This window comes from Actinia tenebrosa, unplaced genomic scaffold (assembly GCF_029948245.1).
Source record: "Actinia tenebrosa isolate PJP-AT-01 unplaced genomic scaffold, QUT_ActTen_1.0 PGA_scaffold1__47_contigs__length_23844297, whole genome shotgun sequence".
Lineage (NCBI taxonomy): Eukaryota > Metazoa > Cnidaria > Anthozoa > Actiniaria > Actiniidae > Actinia > Actinia tenebrosa.
Window position 1 is genome coordinate 19,051,212 of NW_028292578.1, and position 18,285 is coordinate 19,069,496.

Genomic DNA, 18,285 nt, shown 5'->3' on the forward strand with positions numbered 1-18,285 from the left:
TATTTTATGTACACGTATTTTTGTTTGTTGTTGTTATAGATCGCAAACAGTTATTCATGCATGCATGTTACGTCATGGCCACCGTGTTGGGTGACGATAACAAAGCATTCCTCATTCAGGACCCGTTCACACTATGCCGAAAACGAATTTTTGAAATGGAACCGAGTAAATAAAAATTCGGATTCAAATTTATCCGGCATAGTGTGGACGGGGCCTCAGTAGCTTCTCTCGTTCGATGAACCAACATGGCAACTGCTTTATTGTTTTTTCTTTATATCTCGAGGGTTCTGAGTCATGGTTGAACCTCAAGAATTAAATTAATTACGTTTGCAACTTTCCAAACAACAAAATCTGTCCCGTAACAAGCGACAGTACAAATATTTCATACACTACATATTATTTCAGTTCTTTCTGTCGAAAGGTAGAGGCAAGAGAAAATGAACTAAGAGAAGGAACCTGTAGAATTAGTCCTGAAAGAGCGTAGGAAAGGGGAGAACTACCGAAGAAAAGAAGAATGATTGAGAGAAAAGGACAATGAAAGAAAGAAAAAAAAGATTTTTTGAAAAAAAACTGAAGATTGAATGAGTGAAAGGGAATGAATGAGTGAAAGACATTAAAAAAAATTTAGAAAGAAAGAAAACATACCGGAAGCATGAATGAATTCGAATGGACAAGCAAAAGGATGCAAAAGGAAAGGTAGCAAGAAAGGAATGAGAGAAACAGAGTTAAAAGAAAGAAGTAGGTAAAATGGTGGAAATCTACTTCCTTTACTACTTTACCGGAAGTGTGTTATACTTCCGTTTGGTGTTTCCACATCAGGACGAGGCAATACCAATGTGACTGCGTGAAAGGCAAAGTTTCCCTACGTCTCGTCTTTAACAAAGCTATTGCTCTTCGTTTTTTGAGTTTTTTTGGTTCCCGCCTCACAAGATGGGCTCTGTAGATCAAGCTGCACTTCTCCTTAAGAAACAGCTTCGAGGTTTGTGTCGATATTAGGCGTTTTTCTACTTATTTTTACTCGTTTTTGGTCGTCAACTATTCTATGCTCATCAGCCATCAAGAGTACTAATATGGCGTCATATTTTCTTCTCCTTCAGATCTCAATAGAGATCCCAGCGAAATGTTCTCAGCTGGCTTAATATCCGACGATGATATTTATAAATGGGAAGTGATTATAGTAGGACCTGCAGATACTTTCTAGTAAGTCAAAAATTATCGGGATTGTTAGCATTTGGCGCTGTAGTGTGGCCTTTGTTCAATGATCTTGTTCTAACGTGGAGCTGAAAACATGATCTAAAACTTCTTTAACTAACAGTATTTTTTCTATGTTTGTTATTCTAGTGAAGGAGGCCTATTCAAGGCTCATTTGGTCTTTCCTAAAGAGTATCCACAACGGCCACCGAAGATGAAATTCGTATCTGAGATATGGCACCCGAATGGTAATACAAAAATATTTTTTTCTTCGAGTTCAATACTTCTCTCTGCTTCAACTTTCTCAAAACCCTTTCGATCCTTAGAATTAATTTACAGCCTTACAGATTATAAAAAAGTAAATGAACCCTTTGGTCTCTTATATCAAATCGACAAAATCAAAAACGTCAAAAAGAAGTCTTATTTTGAGTTTAGTATAAAGAAAAACCTTTCGTGTAAAACACTTTGAAGCCCATTCACTTCCAAGTCTACATTGATAACTTTATTTACGTCTCATCAGGATCATAAATCACTGTCATTCCTTTTAATCTTGGCGAAAGAAGAACAGTAGCAGAAAAAGTTTTATATTGAATGTTTTTTTCTAGATACAGTAAGTTAAAACATGAAAAACATCCATTGCTGGTCATGAATATTAATTTTCATAAAATTGGACACTCAAAAGCGACGAAAAAAAAACGTAATGCATTGTAAAAAAATATTTTTTTAAAAAACGTTATACGTGTATAGAAATAACTTTCGCATATTTTATTGTTTTCTAGTTTTTTAATTCTATTTTAAGATATTTAAATTTTGAGATTTTTATTTGTTTGTTTCAGTAATGCCCCAGTAAATGAACTAAGAAGTTTCTATAAATAACAATAATGTTCTAGGATTAGAAGTGGGCAAAGGTTTTAGCTACTCCACTTTTTATGACAATGTCATACATAATTAAGTTTAAGTTCGAGTTTCGTTATGAAGAATAATATTTACTCCCCAAACCCCACAGAAAAGTGCTTCACTTACTTTTCCTCCACCCTTAGGCATTATACCTTAAGCTTTTGACCATATCCCACCTTTGAGAGGAGTATCACGAGTGACATACACCAAAACTTAATAATTTTGGCTTTTTAAAATCTGCTAGTTTTTCTTTCGATATGTTGATAGCATTTTGTTTACAACTTAGGCTTAATTTGTTGTGAAATACGATCGTCCGGGTGAGTGTAGTCTTGAGAAAGACTGTTGTTGGTGGTGACTGACGTTTCGACAACCTGAGCAGAAGTCATCTTCAGAGTCCAGTGAATAAATGTTTTCTCATGTAAATCAGTGTGTAGAGGCTCTGACACTAGGGTTTTGACACGAGAGTGTAAAGTCACTCTAAAAGAAAATCCTATTCATTCACATAGTTGATTTTCAAACATAAAATATAATATAGCTCAATCTTTGCTGGTACAGTATCACTGAAAATACAAAAAAATTTTGAGCTGCAATTGAAAGATATTGTTGTAGAAGAATTCATCCCAAATTATTTGCCATTCTTCAAACCAATAAGTCTACATGTATTTACCAGTTGGAAAAGTAATAGGGACTAACGACTTATGGAAAGGGACTTTAGCCTCCCCACTTTAAACAGTGTATTTTCAAGTCTCAGCCCAACCAACTTTTAGTCTTAAGCAAACTTGTCTGATATATTTTTAAATCTAAGCCCCCACTTTCAACAGGGGCTTAGATCTAAAACAAAGGCGTTTCTTAAAAATTAAAAAATACCTTTTTCCTCCTCAGTACATCAAAATGGTGAGGTTTGTATCTCAATTCTGCATGAGCCAGGAGAGGATAAATATGGCTATGAACATGCAAGTGAGCGTTGGCTGCCAGTTCATTCAGTAGAATCTATCCTAATGAGTGTGATATCCATGCTGGCAGACCCCAATGACAAATCACCAGCTAATGTTGATGCAGCTGTAAGTATATTTATAAGGTTTTGATTCAGTCATGAATGATTTGTTTTTAGTCCATGGAGGGGGATACTCCCTTTGTCAAAGTGGTAGGATGATTGGCACTCCTTTTTAGGATAAAAATATTTCCTGTGTGAACCTGTAAGGGAGTCCTTACTTAAAGGAATGTATATTTGATGCTGAGCAATTTTTCAGAAAATGCTGAAATTTGCAGTTTTTTGGGGTGAGATTCATTTTTTGGGCCAGCTACTTTCAAGAAAAACCACTTTTAAACCGCTGACCACATGAATGGTTTACTGGTAATACAGTTGTTGAAGGGAGGTGTAGGGAGGGATTTGTTTTTTGGGTAAAAAAAATGTTGGCAAAGGTTCAGGCAGCCAGCTATTATTTTCAACCCTGTCCTGTCAGTGAAGGATTTTTTTAGTTTGGGTTTGAGTTTTAATGGAAAACCTGAATTCAAAACCTGGGACAGGTTTGTCATCCAAATTCAAATCCTACATCAAACATTAGAAATAGGGCTTGGTTGGTTTTTAAACACGTGCTTGGTTTGAGCCCTCAGTCTTGAATTTCAATGCAAACCCTCACCCTAGCATTTTAACCTTTATGTAAAGACCTATTCTGTGGAAAAACATCAAAGGAATTCTTACTTATAAATTTTTCATCTTATTATTTTCATGGGTGAACAGAAAGACTGGAGGCATAGTTACAAAACTGACTTTAAGAAGAAGGTCAAGCGCTGTGTCAGGTTAACAGAAGATTGCTAATGCTAGTCTGTATATAAGCTATTCATGTTTCTTGTTAACGGATGTTACAACCAACTGCCTGGAAATCACTCCCTGGGATAGATAACACAGGAACTTGATTGCAAAATTTTGACAATGAAAAAAGATGTAATATAAGGATTAGAGTTAAGCTATAACTAATACACAAGCACTAGCACAATAGAAGTAATCAGGAACCGTAGGGAGGGAGGAATAGCCTTCCCACTTTTTGCTAATATCCATAACATTTTTGAATATCAGCCCCCCTCCCCCACACATTAATTTGTCAACTAGCCTGCCATCCCCCCCCCCCCCCCCATCTTATATATTAATTTAATATTGTTTGCAGTGCTTGTTGGGCAAATCTTACTTTTGCATTATATAATACCATGAATTATTGAAACATGCAGCTTTAGGTTTATTACCTTTCATGTACTAATGGCCTCTTTTAGTAGCACTACAAAGTTAAAACATCTTGTCTCAATTTTCTTTTCTATATAGTTTCATAAAATGTTTGTTAGCTTTCTGAAAAAGGGCAATGTACCCCTTGTCTTATATTTTGAAAATTGTTTTTGTTCCACTTGCTTTCTTAACCTTAAACATCACAATATAGTGTATGAAAAGTTTATTGGTTTCAGGAACACTTGAATTTGCTTAAGATCCCCCCCCTTCCCCCACAAAAACTTCAAAACTTATTGAAATATTAACTGTGAATATTCATAACAACACTATTACCATGTAACAACTGACTACTGTAGCTACTTTAAAAGTCTTAAAAGTTGCACCTCTTTTCACCTTCGAAGGTGGCAAGAGTCATTTCGTTTAAAAAAGTTATCTTTTCTAAAAAGAGGACCATAGTACAGCTATCAACTGCTAAGAATGTTCCCATTCAACTTGCTATATTTTTTGTATGCTGGATTTTGTGCAGCAGTCTTATTTTGTATACATTTAGCTTTAGCATAGCACGAGAGAAAATAGTTGTCTGTAAATATTTTACTATTTTGTAACTGCTGCAACAAACTTGTAATTTAAGCTTTATTCTTCATAATAGGAAGCTTGGTATAAACATATATTCTTCACACATCTTAGAGTTTATTGATATCTTTTGGCATATTACACAATTATACTTCAACTCAGTTTTTGGATGCATCACAAGGTGAATTTTGAACCATTTCTAGATAAAGTTCATTTGATATGCCAGGGGGGGAGGGGATGAGGATTTCTCCTCAAAAACCTTTATCTTTTTACAGGCCCCCCCTTAGGAATTAATTTTCGAAGCCCCCCAAATGGCCCATGAACATTTTCAAATTCAAATTGAGAGGCCCCCATGACAATTTTTTAGATCCCCCCTTTACAACCCCCAAAAAATTTTACCTTCCCCCCCCTGGCATATCAAATGAACTTTCGCCATATCATCAACATGGTTACAATGACATAATGCACAAATAAAGAATTCTTTTGTCAGGTTAAGTGCACCTTTACGACCAAGCAACACCACCACACAGTCTTTTGCCACAGCTCTATCCACTTCTGCCTGCTTCTCCCTCCTCTTAGTGTCTAAGGAATTGTTCAAGATTCACCTGACTGTGTCTATATGCTTAGATTTACTGTCAACTTAATATCTACCTTGTACATACAGTATACCACAAATTATTCGCAATAAATATAATTAATCTTTGTCAAATTAGTACTTGAAATGATCACATTGAATAATACAATAAACGAATTGTGTAATAAAATTATATTTACCTTTTTATTCAAAAGTGCTTTCTTTTTATTTAAAATGGTTTAGTCAAACTTATTTTCATTACATTTAATAACAATGCTAATTATACAGTTTCTCGTTAATACCATATAGGTAACTGTCCAATTATTTTCTTAATTGGACAGGTCTTGTTGATATGGGATTAATTAGGCAGCTATATAAATAATAGGTAATGGGATTTCATGCTCCCCAATCAAGAAATAATAAGACTCGAAACATTCCTCTGACTGCCAAATTGGACTTGGCCTACGGCCTCATCCAATTTTGTCAGTCCTCGGAATTTTCCTTATCCAATTATTTCTTAATTGGACAGCATGGAGTCCTATTACATATACTAATTACCTGTTTCATTCAGTGTTTGGAGCATATTTTGTTTGTAACCAATCAATGATAGGGTTAGCTGCGTTCAGCTGGTATAATTTCTCTCAAGAGAAATTATACAGACTGAACGCAGGCTATGATAAGGTAAGAATGTGAATGTTGCATATGTATTATTACTTCATACTAACATTACTGCAATTTTCAATTTTATCAGACTTGGTGTTTGCGAGCTGCCAGTCAAACTCCTTAATTTTGATTGACAGCAGCAGAAAACCTAATTACAAGGTACAATCACTATCACAACATGGTTTGTTACTAGAGTATGATCCACTCATGTGATTGCTCCCACCACTAGTGTTGTCTGGTGTAACATCGGCATTAGACACTAGATATTTTCTTAATCACTATCACTGTCATACACCTTTATTCTTCTCCTAGTCCTTGTAACGGTTGGTTTGTTACTAGAGTATGATCCACTCATGTGATTGCTCCCACCACTGGTGTTGTTTGGTGTAACAGCATTAGACACTAGATATTTTCTTAATCACTATCACTGTCGTACACCTTTATTCTTCTCCTAGTCCTTGTAACGGTTGGCTTGTTACTAGAGTATGATCCACTCATGTGATTGCTGCCACTAGACTCTGGTGTAACATCATCATCAACTTTATCCTTTACCAACTGCATGCCGCTACCTCTGCATGGCATAGCTTTTGCCCTACTTTTCTCATTCTCATTATCACTGGGTTTAGTTTTGTTTGAAGATTTTGAGAGATGGTATTGTGTTTGGAGATGTCTGTCATAAGGTGGGTTGTCATGATTGTTTGAGGGATCGTCAAACTGTTCCAAAATTATCCTACGTTGACGCCTTGTGAAAATGGATCGTTTTTTGTCTGGTTGTGGGGTTGGTATGATGAGGTTTGGTTGTTCATCATCCATGATGTAATCATCATCATCATCATCATCATTTGTAGAAGGTTTTCCTCTTAGCCAGGTTACACTAGATGTTTCATCTTTACCAGTTGATACTTGATCATCATCATCATCACCAGTATTATCCCTGCACTTTTGCAATCTGCTCATCGTGGTTTCCTTCGGTTTTACCTTGCCAAAATGCTTCCCATCATCACGATCATGTGCCCTGTTTACCGTCTTTTTCCTTCTTTTCCCCTTGTCTTCGGATTTTCTCTCATCATCATCTGTAGTATCATTCTTGTGATCATGTGGCATTCTTATAGTTGTACTATTTCTTGTTCGTTTCCCAGTGTATTCCGTATCACTATCACTGTCACAATCATCATCATCATCATCACTATTATTTTGGTTTCCTTGACTACGTGTCCTCAAAAGATATCGATGATTAACGCCCTCTGGAATAAGAGAACTTGACTGTGACGAACTAGAAGAACCTTTGACGTTTATGCCCAAAGGATAATTATTATTTTCCAGGCGTTGTATCTGCGAACGAGTAACCCTTGATGTTGTTGAAGACGACTCTTGCTGTTCATTAACGTTTCTATTGCTTATTGTACCAAGTCTACAACGCTTCGATGGTAGTTCATCCGATGGCATTCTTACTGTTGTACTATTTCTTGTTCGTTTCCCAGTGTATTCCGTATCACTATCACTATCACTGTCATAATCATAATCATCATCACTATTATTTTGGTTTCCTTGACTACGTGTCCTCAAAAGATATCGATGATTAACGCCCTCTGGAATAAGAGAACTTGATTGTGATGAACTAGCAGAACCTTTGAGGTTTATGCCCAAAGGATCGTAATTATTTTCCAAGCGTTGTATCTGTGCACGAGTAACCCTCGAAATTGTAGAAGACGACTCTTGTTGCCCATTAACGTTTCTATTGCTTATTGTACCAAGTCTACAACGCTTCGATGGTAGTTCGTCGGATAAATTTGGAATGAAGTCTGGATCATTAGAGCTCGCTGCTGATGCACTCTGAGAAAAAAGACTTCGTGACAAAGGCTTATTTTCTTTCCCTTTCTCCTTCTTTCCATTTCTTATTCTCTTCCATTTCTTAAATTCGCTTTGATTGCAAGTAGTTTCATCATCTTCCACCACATATGATGAACTCGGTAAAGACATTCCCATATCTCTTGGAACAGCCGAATTTCTGTTATCGCTTCCAGTTGATTTTTGTTGCGAGTTAGGTTTCGTTGGAGATGTCAGGACGACGGAGTCACTTAATTCTGATTCAGAAGACGAGGGAACTCGAATCCTTGAAAAGCTAGACTTTCTCGGACCGCTTTGTGTATACTCCTTCACGCGAGCCACAGATATACGCAGGGGCGAGTTTCCACTTTTATCACTATCAATAGTGTCATCATCATCATCATCATCATTTCTTGTTCTTAATGTGTATTGATGACGTGGACGTCCATGACTTGGTCCTGCTGTATCTTCAAGCGTCTGACGAGGTGAGCTAGACAATAGTGGATAAAAACCAAAAGTTAGAGAAGGCAGGTTTTTATTGGGGTGGGGTTTCAGATTCAGAGGGGCTGGTCATCAGTAAAAAGTTAAACTTTTGTCGAGGGCCAAATGTTTTTATTTTGAGGAAACCTTTTTCCTTATTGACTTAATAAGAGGGTCTTGAAATTTTTCCTGAGTTTTAAAACCGTTGTTATAAAGTTTACAACAAACCCTCAGCCTTCCCCACATAAAAAATGTACCTTCTCTTGGTGATCACTAGACTCGATATTAATGCGAAAGGGTTTTAGCTAGGATATTATACCTGTTGTGGTTGGTTATCTGAGTTATGGCACGTGCTGCCGATGCTGCAGCTGCTCGCTCATTGGTTGATCTCGTATTCAACCACCCACTAGAACCAGTCTCCTGGATGTTTTGCGCAATCAACTGGTCTTGTCTTTGTCTTTTGTTTCTAGCCTGTTAATGTGAACAAACGTTAAACGAGTCTTGCCAAATTAAAGCAAAGTAGCGCACACCAAACGTTTTTCTACAATCAATCCTCAACAGACCTCTTTTTCCTTGGACGTAATGTTTCCCCATTTCAGGAAACGTTTCTTTGTTTGAGTGGTATCCATATTCATTTGTCTTCGTGTTTCTTCTAAACAAAGAAATAATACACTAGGGAATAACATGTGGTCTGAAATTTAAGGTGGCTCGCGCCTATTTCGCAGGGAGACACGACTACGAATCTAATCATATCTTTTATCGAGGAAACGTTTTCCGATTTCCGCGACTTTTTGCGACGTGATAAAAGGATGTTTGAACGTTATATTTAAGAAGAGCCACCTTAAATTTCAGACCACATGTTATTCCCTAGAGTATCATTTCTTTGTTTAAAGGTGGCATGAAAGGCACATTAATATGCATAAAACTCAAACAAAGAAACTTGTCCTGAAATGGGAAAACATTAAGGCGCTCAAGCTAAAGCGAGGTCTATTTGACTGGAACAGGCTTTCAATATACAACTAGACAGAACGTCTTTATTCTTAATAGACTTCAGATTTGTTTATTTTCTCGAAATGAATTGCTTCAACGTGATAAATATTTTCTACGACAATAACACAGTTTTTACCGCTCAGATAAAACTGCCCACATACGACGCCCACATACGTCAGTATTCTCCCCAATTATTCGTTAATCATGAACGGTTATTATACAGACATCTGATAAGTATATGTCAGTTACTTTAACTGACATATCATATTTGTTTGGAGATCTAATTTATTAAAAGTCACGCAAATTCACCTGCTCTTTTTGAAGTCTTGCTTGGGAGCGAGTGCTTCTTCTCGAGGCCTGGGAACGAGCGTTTCTCGTCGGGGCTTGGGAACGAGTGCTCCTTCTTGGGACTTGGGACCGAATACTTCGTCTGGGGTCTTGAGATTGAGTATTTCTGGATGAACGGGTGCTCTTTGTCCGCTGACTTGATTCTGCCCATTAAAATAAAAAAATAGGTCTATTAAGATTAGATTGGCAAAACCAAATAAGACCAAGAGGCCGTTTGATTCCCTGTTCATATTTGACCTAATACTTGACATTTATTTTGGATCTAATCAAGGTCTCGAATTCCCACAGGGTTCCCAATCATTTTATCGATTGACTCACCTAGGCTATAATAACAATGATGCAACCTTGACCGGACATACTCTAACCAGAGCCATATTAAGGCGAATTCACGATTGTCACATTCATAACCAGAATTTCCTGGTTTTTCTTTTTGAAACGTTCTCAGATGTCATGGACCATATTAAAACTTTCTTCCAGTCGGGTAACTTAAATTTATTACTGTATGGCCGGTAAAAAACGTCTACTTTCTTTTCTTCCTCCAGGAAATCCCCCAGACTTCATAATCTAAGAAAACGTGGGCAATTTTGGAAGAACGCTTAAGAATTTCCACCCTTTGACACTGAGCCAATAATTGTCTGTCACATTTTTACCATTCACCTTACGGATTTTTATTCAATGTGGATTCTAAATAGCCGAAGTTATTTAAAGTGCACAACCTTGTTTGGGGGAACGGAGGGGAGGGGAGAGGTGGGGAATTCTTTTCATTTTTCCCTTTCTTGTATGAAACCAGGATAAGAGGCGTGCATAAAAAGGCATAATATAGATGCTTGACATACCGTCGGCTTCTTCATCTGCATCGCTAAGACTACTGTCTGTGGATGAAGAATCGCATGACTCGTCGCTACTGATGTCCTCAAACACGGCGTCTTCTTCAATACTGCACAGAAAAGAGAAAGGAAGAAAGAACCATCATTTTTGTCAGCATTGTCCTTCGCTTATTGTACTAGTAATCTGATTGGATCAGTAGTAAGGATTGTTAGTCGTGTTAAGTTAAACGGATATCCTTCATTCCGTACCCGTAACCGTGTCAACTGCTACCTTTCATAAGGGAAAGGCGAGTCGCGAAGTGTCGCGTATATTCGCACGCAAGCCACTGTGATTGGGACCACGCGTATACTACATCAGTTACTGAGGCCGAGTGCCACCTACTCTTCCAAAAAAAGGAAACGAAGGAAGAAATTAGCGCAAATGCAAGCAAGTAATTGGTCCTATGGATATCCTACATCCCGTACTGAGGCCGAGTGCCACCTACTCTTCCAAAAAAGGAAACGAACAAAGAAATTAGCGGACATGCAAGCAAGTAATTGGTCCCACGTTTATCCTACATCCCGTACCGAGTCTAAACCCAGTGCCTCCTAGTCTACTAATGAGGAGACGACTGCCGCCGCTCATGAAGACAAACCGAAAAAGTTATACATAACAAAACGAGATTTGAACTAAGACTGTGGGTGGGGGACGTAGTTTTTTTTTTGTACTACCATGTCAACTAGATAATTAAGGGATTTAAATAACCTTACACGCCGACCTGCCCGTTATGATAACGAACATTTATGTCGTTATGAGGGGTTGGCAAAGTGGCACGAAAGATGTTGCCGAAACCTTAAATTACTGAATATTTAATTTCTATTTGATTCTTTTGCGTATAATTTGACCACGTTAGTTGTTGTATGCACTGGACATTTTGACTTGATCTTCTTTCGCGTATAATTTAACCGCATGAGTTAATGTATGCACTGGAAGGAATTCGATGTTGTCATTATTACTGTTTTACGAGGTCAATACTAATGCCGCATAGCCCTCGTTCCACGATCGATTTGGGGTTTAGAAGTTGATTTTCGCGTCCGAAGGAAAACAGTAGAAAAGCGCAGGAAAAACTCGACAAGCATTTCTACAGACAGGTAATGTAGAGTCCGAGAATTGAACCTATAATCACAGCGATGAGAGGTGGCACGATTAGCAGCGTACCCAACCATGAGTGCTTTCCAGTGTATTATCTCGATGCAAGGAAAATACAAAAGAAATGACACACTGAATTCCATCGAAAAAAAGTCTGACTTCTTTTCTATTTTTCCTGTTTCCCTTTGCATCCAAGCGAGTTTTGAGGCTCACATTATAATTTAACCTACAATAACCCATAGTTTTAGTGACTTAGAGGCCAAAAGACCCCTCCGGAGTTACCTTCGGTTTAATGTTTTCCCATTTCAGGCCACGCGACATTCCCTTGAAAATAAGATCCTTTGTATAAGTTGCATCCTTTTTGATGTGTCTTCTCATGCCAGCGCAACCGTTACACAAAGAAATGATACTCTAGGGAATGACACGTGGTCTTAAATGAAAAATCATTACGGCCAAGGTAAGGAGGTCTATAAAGTTGAGAGGGATGGAGGGAGCGCAGAACCCACAGATAAAACTGCATTGGTATGAGACTAAATAAAGGTAGGGCTCAAACCAACGCCTCTCAGCTCTCAGCCCAAAAGCGCTTTAACCACCAAACTAGCTGGGATCATACCCGTCTAAGTAAGGGATTTTTCCAACGTAACTGTCAATCAAACCTACTTGTTTAGAGCACAGATGTCTATCATGACATCACTTCCTCTAGTACTAGGACTCCTCCGTCTAGATCGTCTGCGAAGCATGTAGGGACTGTTTCGAGTAACAAAAGCATATTCTTCTTCCATCAATTCTTGAGCCAGGAAAAATCGTTCTGGTGTATGACTGGAGGGTTGAGATAGGTTTGAATCGTCAATGAAAGAATCTTCAAGGTCATATTCGTCAAGATCCTGTCAAAGAACAGCGGAAATTTAAACATGGGTTGAGTTTTTCGGGCAACAGTTCTTTTAAAAAGGAATAAACATTATCCATTTGTTTTCGTGCCTTGACTAATATGCGATTTTGTTCGATGCTAAAGAAATTTAGGATATCAGTCTAGGTATTTGAACATAAAATGGGACTAGAAAAAGGGCCGAAATTGAAAGAAAGAAAGGAAAGAAAAAAACGTATACTAAAGAAATAAAAGATCTATTCTAAAAATGGCTTAAGGAGTTTTTCAGTACATTGCGATGTATTGACCTGTAGAAATACAAATATAAGTTTAGTTTTGACTAGAGATATTTTGATGAGCCGGCTTTTGGCGGCGTGGTGAGATGGATGGAAGGATGGTGGGCAATCTCGATAATGACGGAAATCGGATGTGTCGTTCGCGCCTTTCACAATCCTCCTTCCGTCAGCTCATTTTCCAACCGTCTTTCGACTTCCAGTGCTTTATATAGATGTGGAAGTTTTTTATTAAAGGAAAAGAAAAAGAACGAAGAAGAAAAGAAAAAGATTACGAATCTGGGTTGCCATATTTAGTTAAATCTGTTTTATAGTATTTTATTCGTTTTCAGTTTAAGAAGAACGCATGAAACAAATTAAGAACATCGAGTCGAGGAAGGAAAAAGAATGGATATAGACAGACATTGTGAAATGGACATCTTAAATGAAAACATCGAATAACGAAAGACGAAATACTTTCGCATGGAAATCTGTGTTCTATATTGCGGTATGTCACACAATGAAAATAATAGAATTAAAAATAAGATTTTTAAAAAAGAAAGAAAGAAAGGAAAAAAAAAAAAAAGAAAGAAAGGCGAAAGAAAAAAAGAAAATTAAAAAGAATTTCACAGAATAAGTATGAATATATAAATCTATTTTGAAGTCTTGGCTGACAATATTATCGCCCGATATCACTCTTTAAAGACATTTTAGCATCCTAAAGGCGTAATAGTCGAAGCACCTGCTAGAGCGGTCAAGTCGGTTAGGATACGAACGCTACCGCCATTTAGGTTTATCGCTCTTCCAGACGCTGCGTGCTACATATTCTGAAACCGACTCCCATTTGAGTATGTCGAAAATTTTTCGGATAAAACCCGGCTTTTGAAACTCAAATCGTTAAGAAATGCAAGTGGAGTTTATAAGGATTTAGAAGCGAGGTATTTTCGTTGGTGAAATCTGTGACACAAACACGTGTCGTGATTGGTCATTTTTATGGCGGTTTCTGGGAACGCGTGCGTGTGAAGCGCTTGTTTTTGCTGTTTGGCTTGATGGAAAGTTTTGCCGAAAAAGCCTCGAGTTATGACGGATTATCCTGATTTGACAAACACCTATATTAGTTAATTTGGATTCGAATGTTTTTTCCTATGGCCGTTTTAGTTTTTGTGAAAAATAAATAAATAAATACAAGCAAAAAATAAAGCTTTTGGTTATTGGAGAACTGCAGGAGTTGAAACTGCAAACTGAGACGAATTGTTTATGTGTACAACGGAATTCTCTAACAATTTCATTAAAATCGTAGTACAACATCTAAATACACATTAAAAAGCCCGTCCAATTACTAATGCAATCAGTTAAATTGTTTCAATGAATGTATACTAAATGAGATTGGGAAACAGGGATGTTCTACGCATTAAAACTAAAAACATCTATAAAAGATGTAGACACATTTCAAATCGAGTAATCGAAAATCCACGAGGTGAATGCATGATATTCTTAAAACCGAGGCAAGCTAGACAAAACACGCTTAAAAAAACTTTATGAATGCCTTTGTCATTTAAAAATGAGAAAATTGTCCGAAATTTTAAACCTATTTTCAAAAAGACCGCTTAGAATTTCAGCTACGCTTTGCGGTGGCCAAATCAAATGTTTTTCTGAGGACACGAGAAACCAGAATGCAGTTATGTCATCCAGGGAAAAATTTTCAAATCAGATTTTAAATGTATACTAATTAATGAGATTAGGTCTCTGTTCAGACATGGAAGGAGAATTAAACCGGGGAAAGTCTGAAACACCTATTGAAACAGGATTAAGAGCCCAACTTTTATTAGTTGCATATTGGAACTCCAAAAGAGGATTAGATTCCCAACTTCTAATGTAATTTTGAATGGAAAAACTTAAGGGGGAACAACATTCAACAAAAAAACGATAGGCTTAATTCAATGGCTTTTGAAGTTCCAGTTGATCTGTTCCAATACCGAAAGATGTCCTTATTTGGTAAGTTTGAGCTTGTTTTCTATTAAAGTAGATGGAGTAAGTAAAATAAGTGAACAGGCGTTGTTTTGGCATGCGGGGAAAATTAAATGAAGTTAAAAAAAAGGTCTTTATGTATTTTGTCTTTCTTTTTTTTTCGTAAATGGATTCATTGATTACGTGGAATAATTAAACTCGAGAAATCAAGAAAAGAAATTCAGTTCAGGATGCATTCCCGGCGTGAGGTCAAAAAGAGCGTTAGGATCCTACTGAGCTGAACAGTATCCTGGCACATGCATTTGTGTGGAGTTGTAAATAACTGCTAAACAAATGTAAGGACCAAAGGGGGGTTGTTAGAACTTACTAAGGGTTTTTGAACCTGTCTGGAATGAATGCGGCTTAAGATAAGACAAGGACCTTGAAGTTTCAATCTGTTATCTTGAATATCTGTTATGTACTGTGAGAAGGGATGAAATATGGAAAAAGGGTGATTAGAGAAAAAAAGAGAAAACAGAAAAGAAAAGAAAAGAGAAAAAGAATAAAAGGAAGAGAAAAATTTGATACTAAAAAGAAAATAAACGTAAACATATGAAAATATTATAATAACGATTGAATAACATGTTTAACTATTGTTTCTATGTTAAAAAGTTATTTTATTTCTTTTAACATAAACTTAATATTTGTTAATACTGCCAACTCCCTTTTGAGGGCTAATTTCAAAAGGGCAGTATGTGGTATTCTGTAATAAGTTCTCCAACTGATGATAAATTTAGATATTACGACCTGCCATGTCATTGACCCCATAATGAGAGTTTATTGGCCAGCTATGAGAGTAGAGTAGATATTTATCTATATAATACTCAATTGAGAATTGGTCATCAAAACTACGACTTTACATGGAAAATATGTGAGTAAGAAGACACTTCAGAGTACAATGTGTATTTTACGTGAGGTGAATATCATTTTTGAGATAAATCTAGAAATGAAATAGATAAGAATAATAGAAGAAGGTAAAGCGTCTTGAAAAAATAAATAGAGTTAAATAGGATTTTTTGGACTAAACAAATTAGAATTAACATTTTGTGCTCAGTCTTAAAGATGTACGATAGGAGTAGTGGAAAGGGAATAGTTATTTGTTCTACTACAACAAAAACCAACCTTTATTTATATCATTAGGAAATAATGTTCTAAAAGATACTATTAGACAGTTTGGGATTCCTGTTTTTTTCTTTACCCAAATCATTGGTAGTCATTATCACGCTTTTATTGCTTTCCTTTATTTCACTTTACCTTTTGCAAAGTTTCTCTTCAAAGAAAAATATTCTTTCGTTTATGTACTGCTTGGAGATTTTTGAGATCCTTTTTACTAGATTTAAAGAATTTTTCACTGGTCACTTCTGTTTGCCATAAATTTTGCTTGAATTTACTTGTATGATATTTTCAGAGCAACAAGATATCATAGAAGTTGCTAGATAATAATAATAATTATTGTTATTATTATTATCATTATTAGTATAATTATTTTAAAATGTAAGTTTATAAATAATTACTTGTGGTAGCACAAAATTAAGTTTAGTGATATTTTTACAAAAATAACATTGGATATTTTTTCAATTCTTTTTTATCTATTTATTTAACTTCACTCATAACATACTGGCAGGAACACCACAACAGCAAACCAATTACTGTAGGCCAAAATAAAACAGACAAAAATAAAAACAGATACATACACAAAGTTATACTGAGTTCAGCATTATTTTTAGGGCGGTACTTTTCAAGATTTAACTGAGATAATCTTAGAGCATCCTGTGGACGATGCTTATTAAAATTACAGTTGGATTTGCCGACCAGTGTTCATTTAACTCTAACTGAACATCAGCCATAAGGCATATATGAATAAGAATATATTTTTCACTTATTGAAAGTTGGAGCATAAGATCAAAAAAATGCAAATTATAGAAACAATAGAACATGATTTTGTATAGAAAATATTTTTATCTTTGTAATGTCAGTTATAATGACATGATATATAATGCATATATATAAACATGCAGACCTATATGACAGTTTTTATTGTATACACTGAAAATAAATAATTTAAATGTCATGGAAGTTCATATACATTTAAATTTCCCTCAGGATATTGATAACTATCTATTACTTAATGCGCAGAAGATATTTCTTTACTTACATATGGGTATGACATGTGACCTGGTTCATAGTCATCATCCATGTCCTCTTGCAACTCATTCTGAATGTCATACAGCATCTCCTCTGTGACACCATCATCATCGTCATCAATCCAGACCTGCTGATCTTTGTCAGGAACCCGTACCTTGGTGGGCGGAGACTTCAGGGGACTTAGGTGAACCTATGTCATCAAATAACACCAGATATATATAATACTGATTCCATTCGAGGTGCTCAGTTTAACCACAACGAACTTTAGTCTTGCACTTGCAGTAAAATTGTCATAAGACTGATATAATTTATCATTTCTTGATTTTCAGATAGTGACATGAGTATGACCAATGAAAGTGGGGTTTAAGAAGCTATGTAGACATTAACTTGATATCTTCTTTATTGTATGACTTCTGAATTCAAATTCGATCATAAGTCGTGGGCCAAAGGTTTGTTAACCACTGGCGCTACACTCACAAAAGGACGATTTCTTTATTACATCGAAACTATTTTTATAGGTGGACAGATATATCTAGTGCTTGTCCACCTTTTGTCGGTAGAAATTCAAAGAGCTTACTAATTTACATCATCAGTCTGAGCTTCATTCTAATCAATCGTTAAGTCCTAGCCAAAACAATCGATCGGAGTCTTTCAAACACCCGTAAATTGCACCCCTACAGTCACATAGCCTTGCTGATCAAAATGTCGTTTTATTTGGTTCGTAATCATATCCATCACAAAAGATCATTTTTTAAAAAGATGGGACCAAGCAGAGTCTTTGTAAACTAAAATTCTTAAAATATCAAGTACTCAATTAGTTATTTCGGATGCCATAAATAAACAGAGGGGTTTGGATAATTCTCTGTGATCTAGTTTCAAATTTTTGTGCGAATAATCCAAACAAGATTAACATTTAATAACATACCTTCGATATCGAACGAAACCTTGTTTTGCAGACGGGACAAGTATTGGTATTCTGGAAAAAAAATGCAAAAGACATGTATAATTTAGGCTTTTACGATTGATCTAATGGTCAACCATGTGTCGTGTTTACCTTGGACCATTCAAGGATACAACCAAAACAAAACCAGTGCTTACACACGCTCAGTTTGCCTCTACACCGCACTTCATCAAGGCAAATTATACAATTAGAAACGTTGCTGTAGAAGGACGAATTCTTCGTGGTATTCATGGTGTCATAGGACGATTTTAAACCGACATCTGAAGGCAGTTCTAGACAGTTTTTATCTTCTTCTCCATCGAGCGGAACTTCAACTTT

The 18,285-nt window shown here is 36.3% G+C and overlaps 2 protein-coding genes across 2 annotated transcripts; one reads left to right on the forward strand and one right to left on the reverse strand.

Annotated features, from left to right (window-relative positions):
* The first annotated feature begins 839 nt into the window (after window positions 1–839).
* LOC116293971 (ubiquitin-conjugating enzyme E2 G1) lies at window positions 840–4,182 on the forward strand. Its single transcript, XM_031701474.2, has 5 exons — window positions 840–979; window positions 1,098–1,200; window positions 1,342–1,439; window positions 2,971–3,149; window positions 3,830–4,182. Exons 1-5 carry the CDS (start codon window positions 931–933, stop codon window positions 3,905–3,907), a joined length of 507 nt encoding a protein of 168 aa, XP_031557334.1. The 5' UTR covers window positions 840–930; the 3' UTR covers window positions 3,908–4,182.
* Window positions 4,183–4,919: 737 nt separating this feature from the next.
* Window positions 4,920–18,282, reverse strand: LOC116293983 (uncharacterized). The gene is made up of 8 exons (XM_031701488.2): window positions 18,061–18,282; window positions 17,932–17,982; window positions 17,017–17,196; window positions 12,378–12,601; window positions 10,598–10,698; window positions 9,723–9,904; window positions 8,743–8,894; window positions 4,920–8,433 (listed from the first exon to the last, which is right to left on the reverse strand). The coding sequence occupies exons 1-8, from the start codon at window positions 18,196–18,198 to the stop codon at window positions 6,531–6,533; spliced, it is 2,931 nt and encodes a 976-aa protein (XP_031557348.2). The 5' UTR covers window positions 18,199–18,282; the 3' UTR covers window positions 4,920–6,530.
* Window positions 18,283–18,285: the final 3 nt, after the last annotated feature.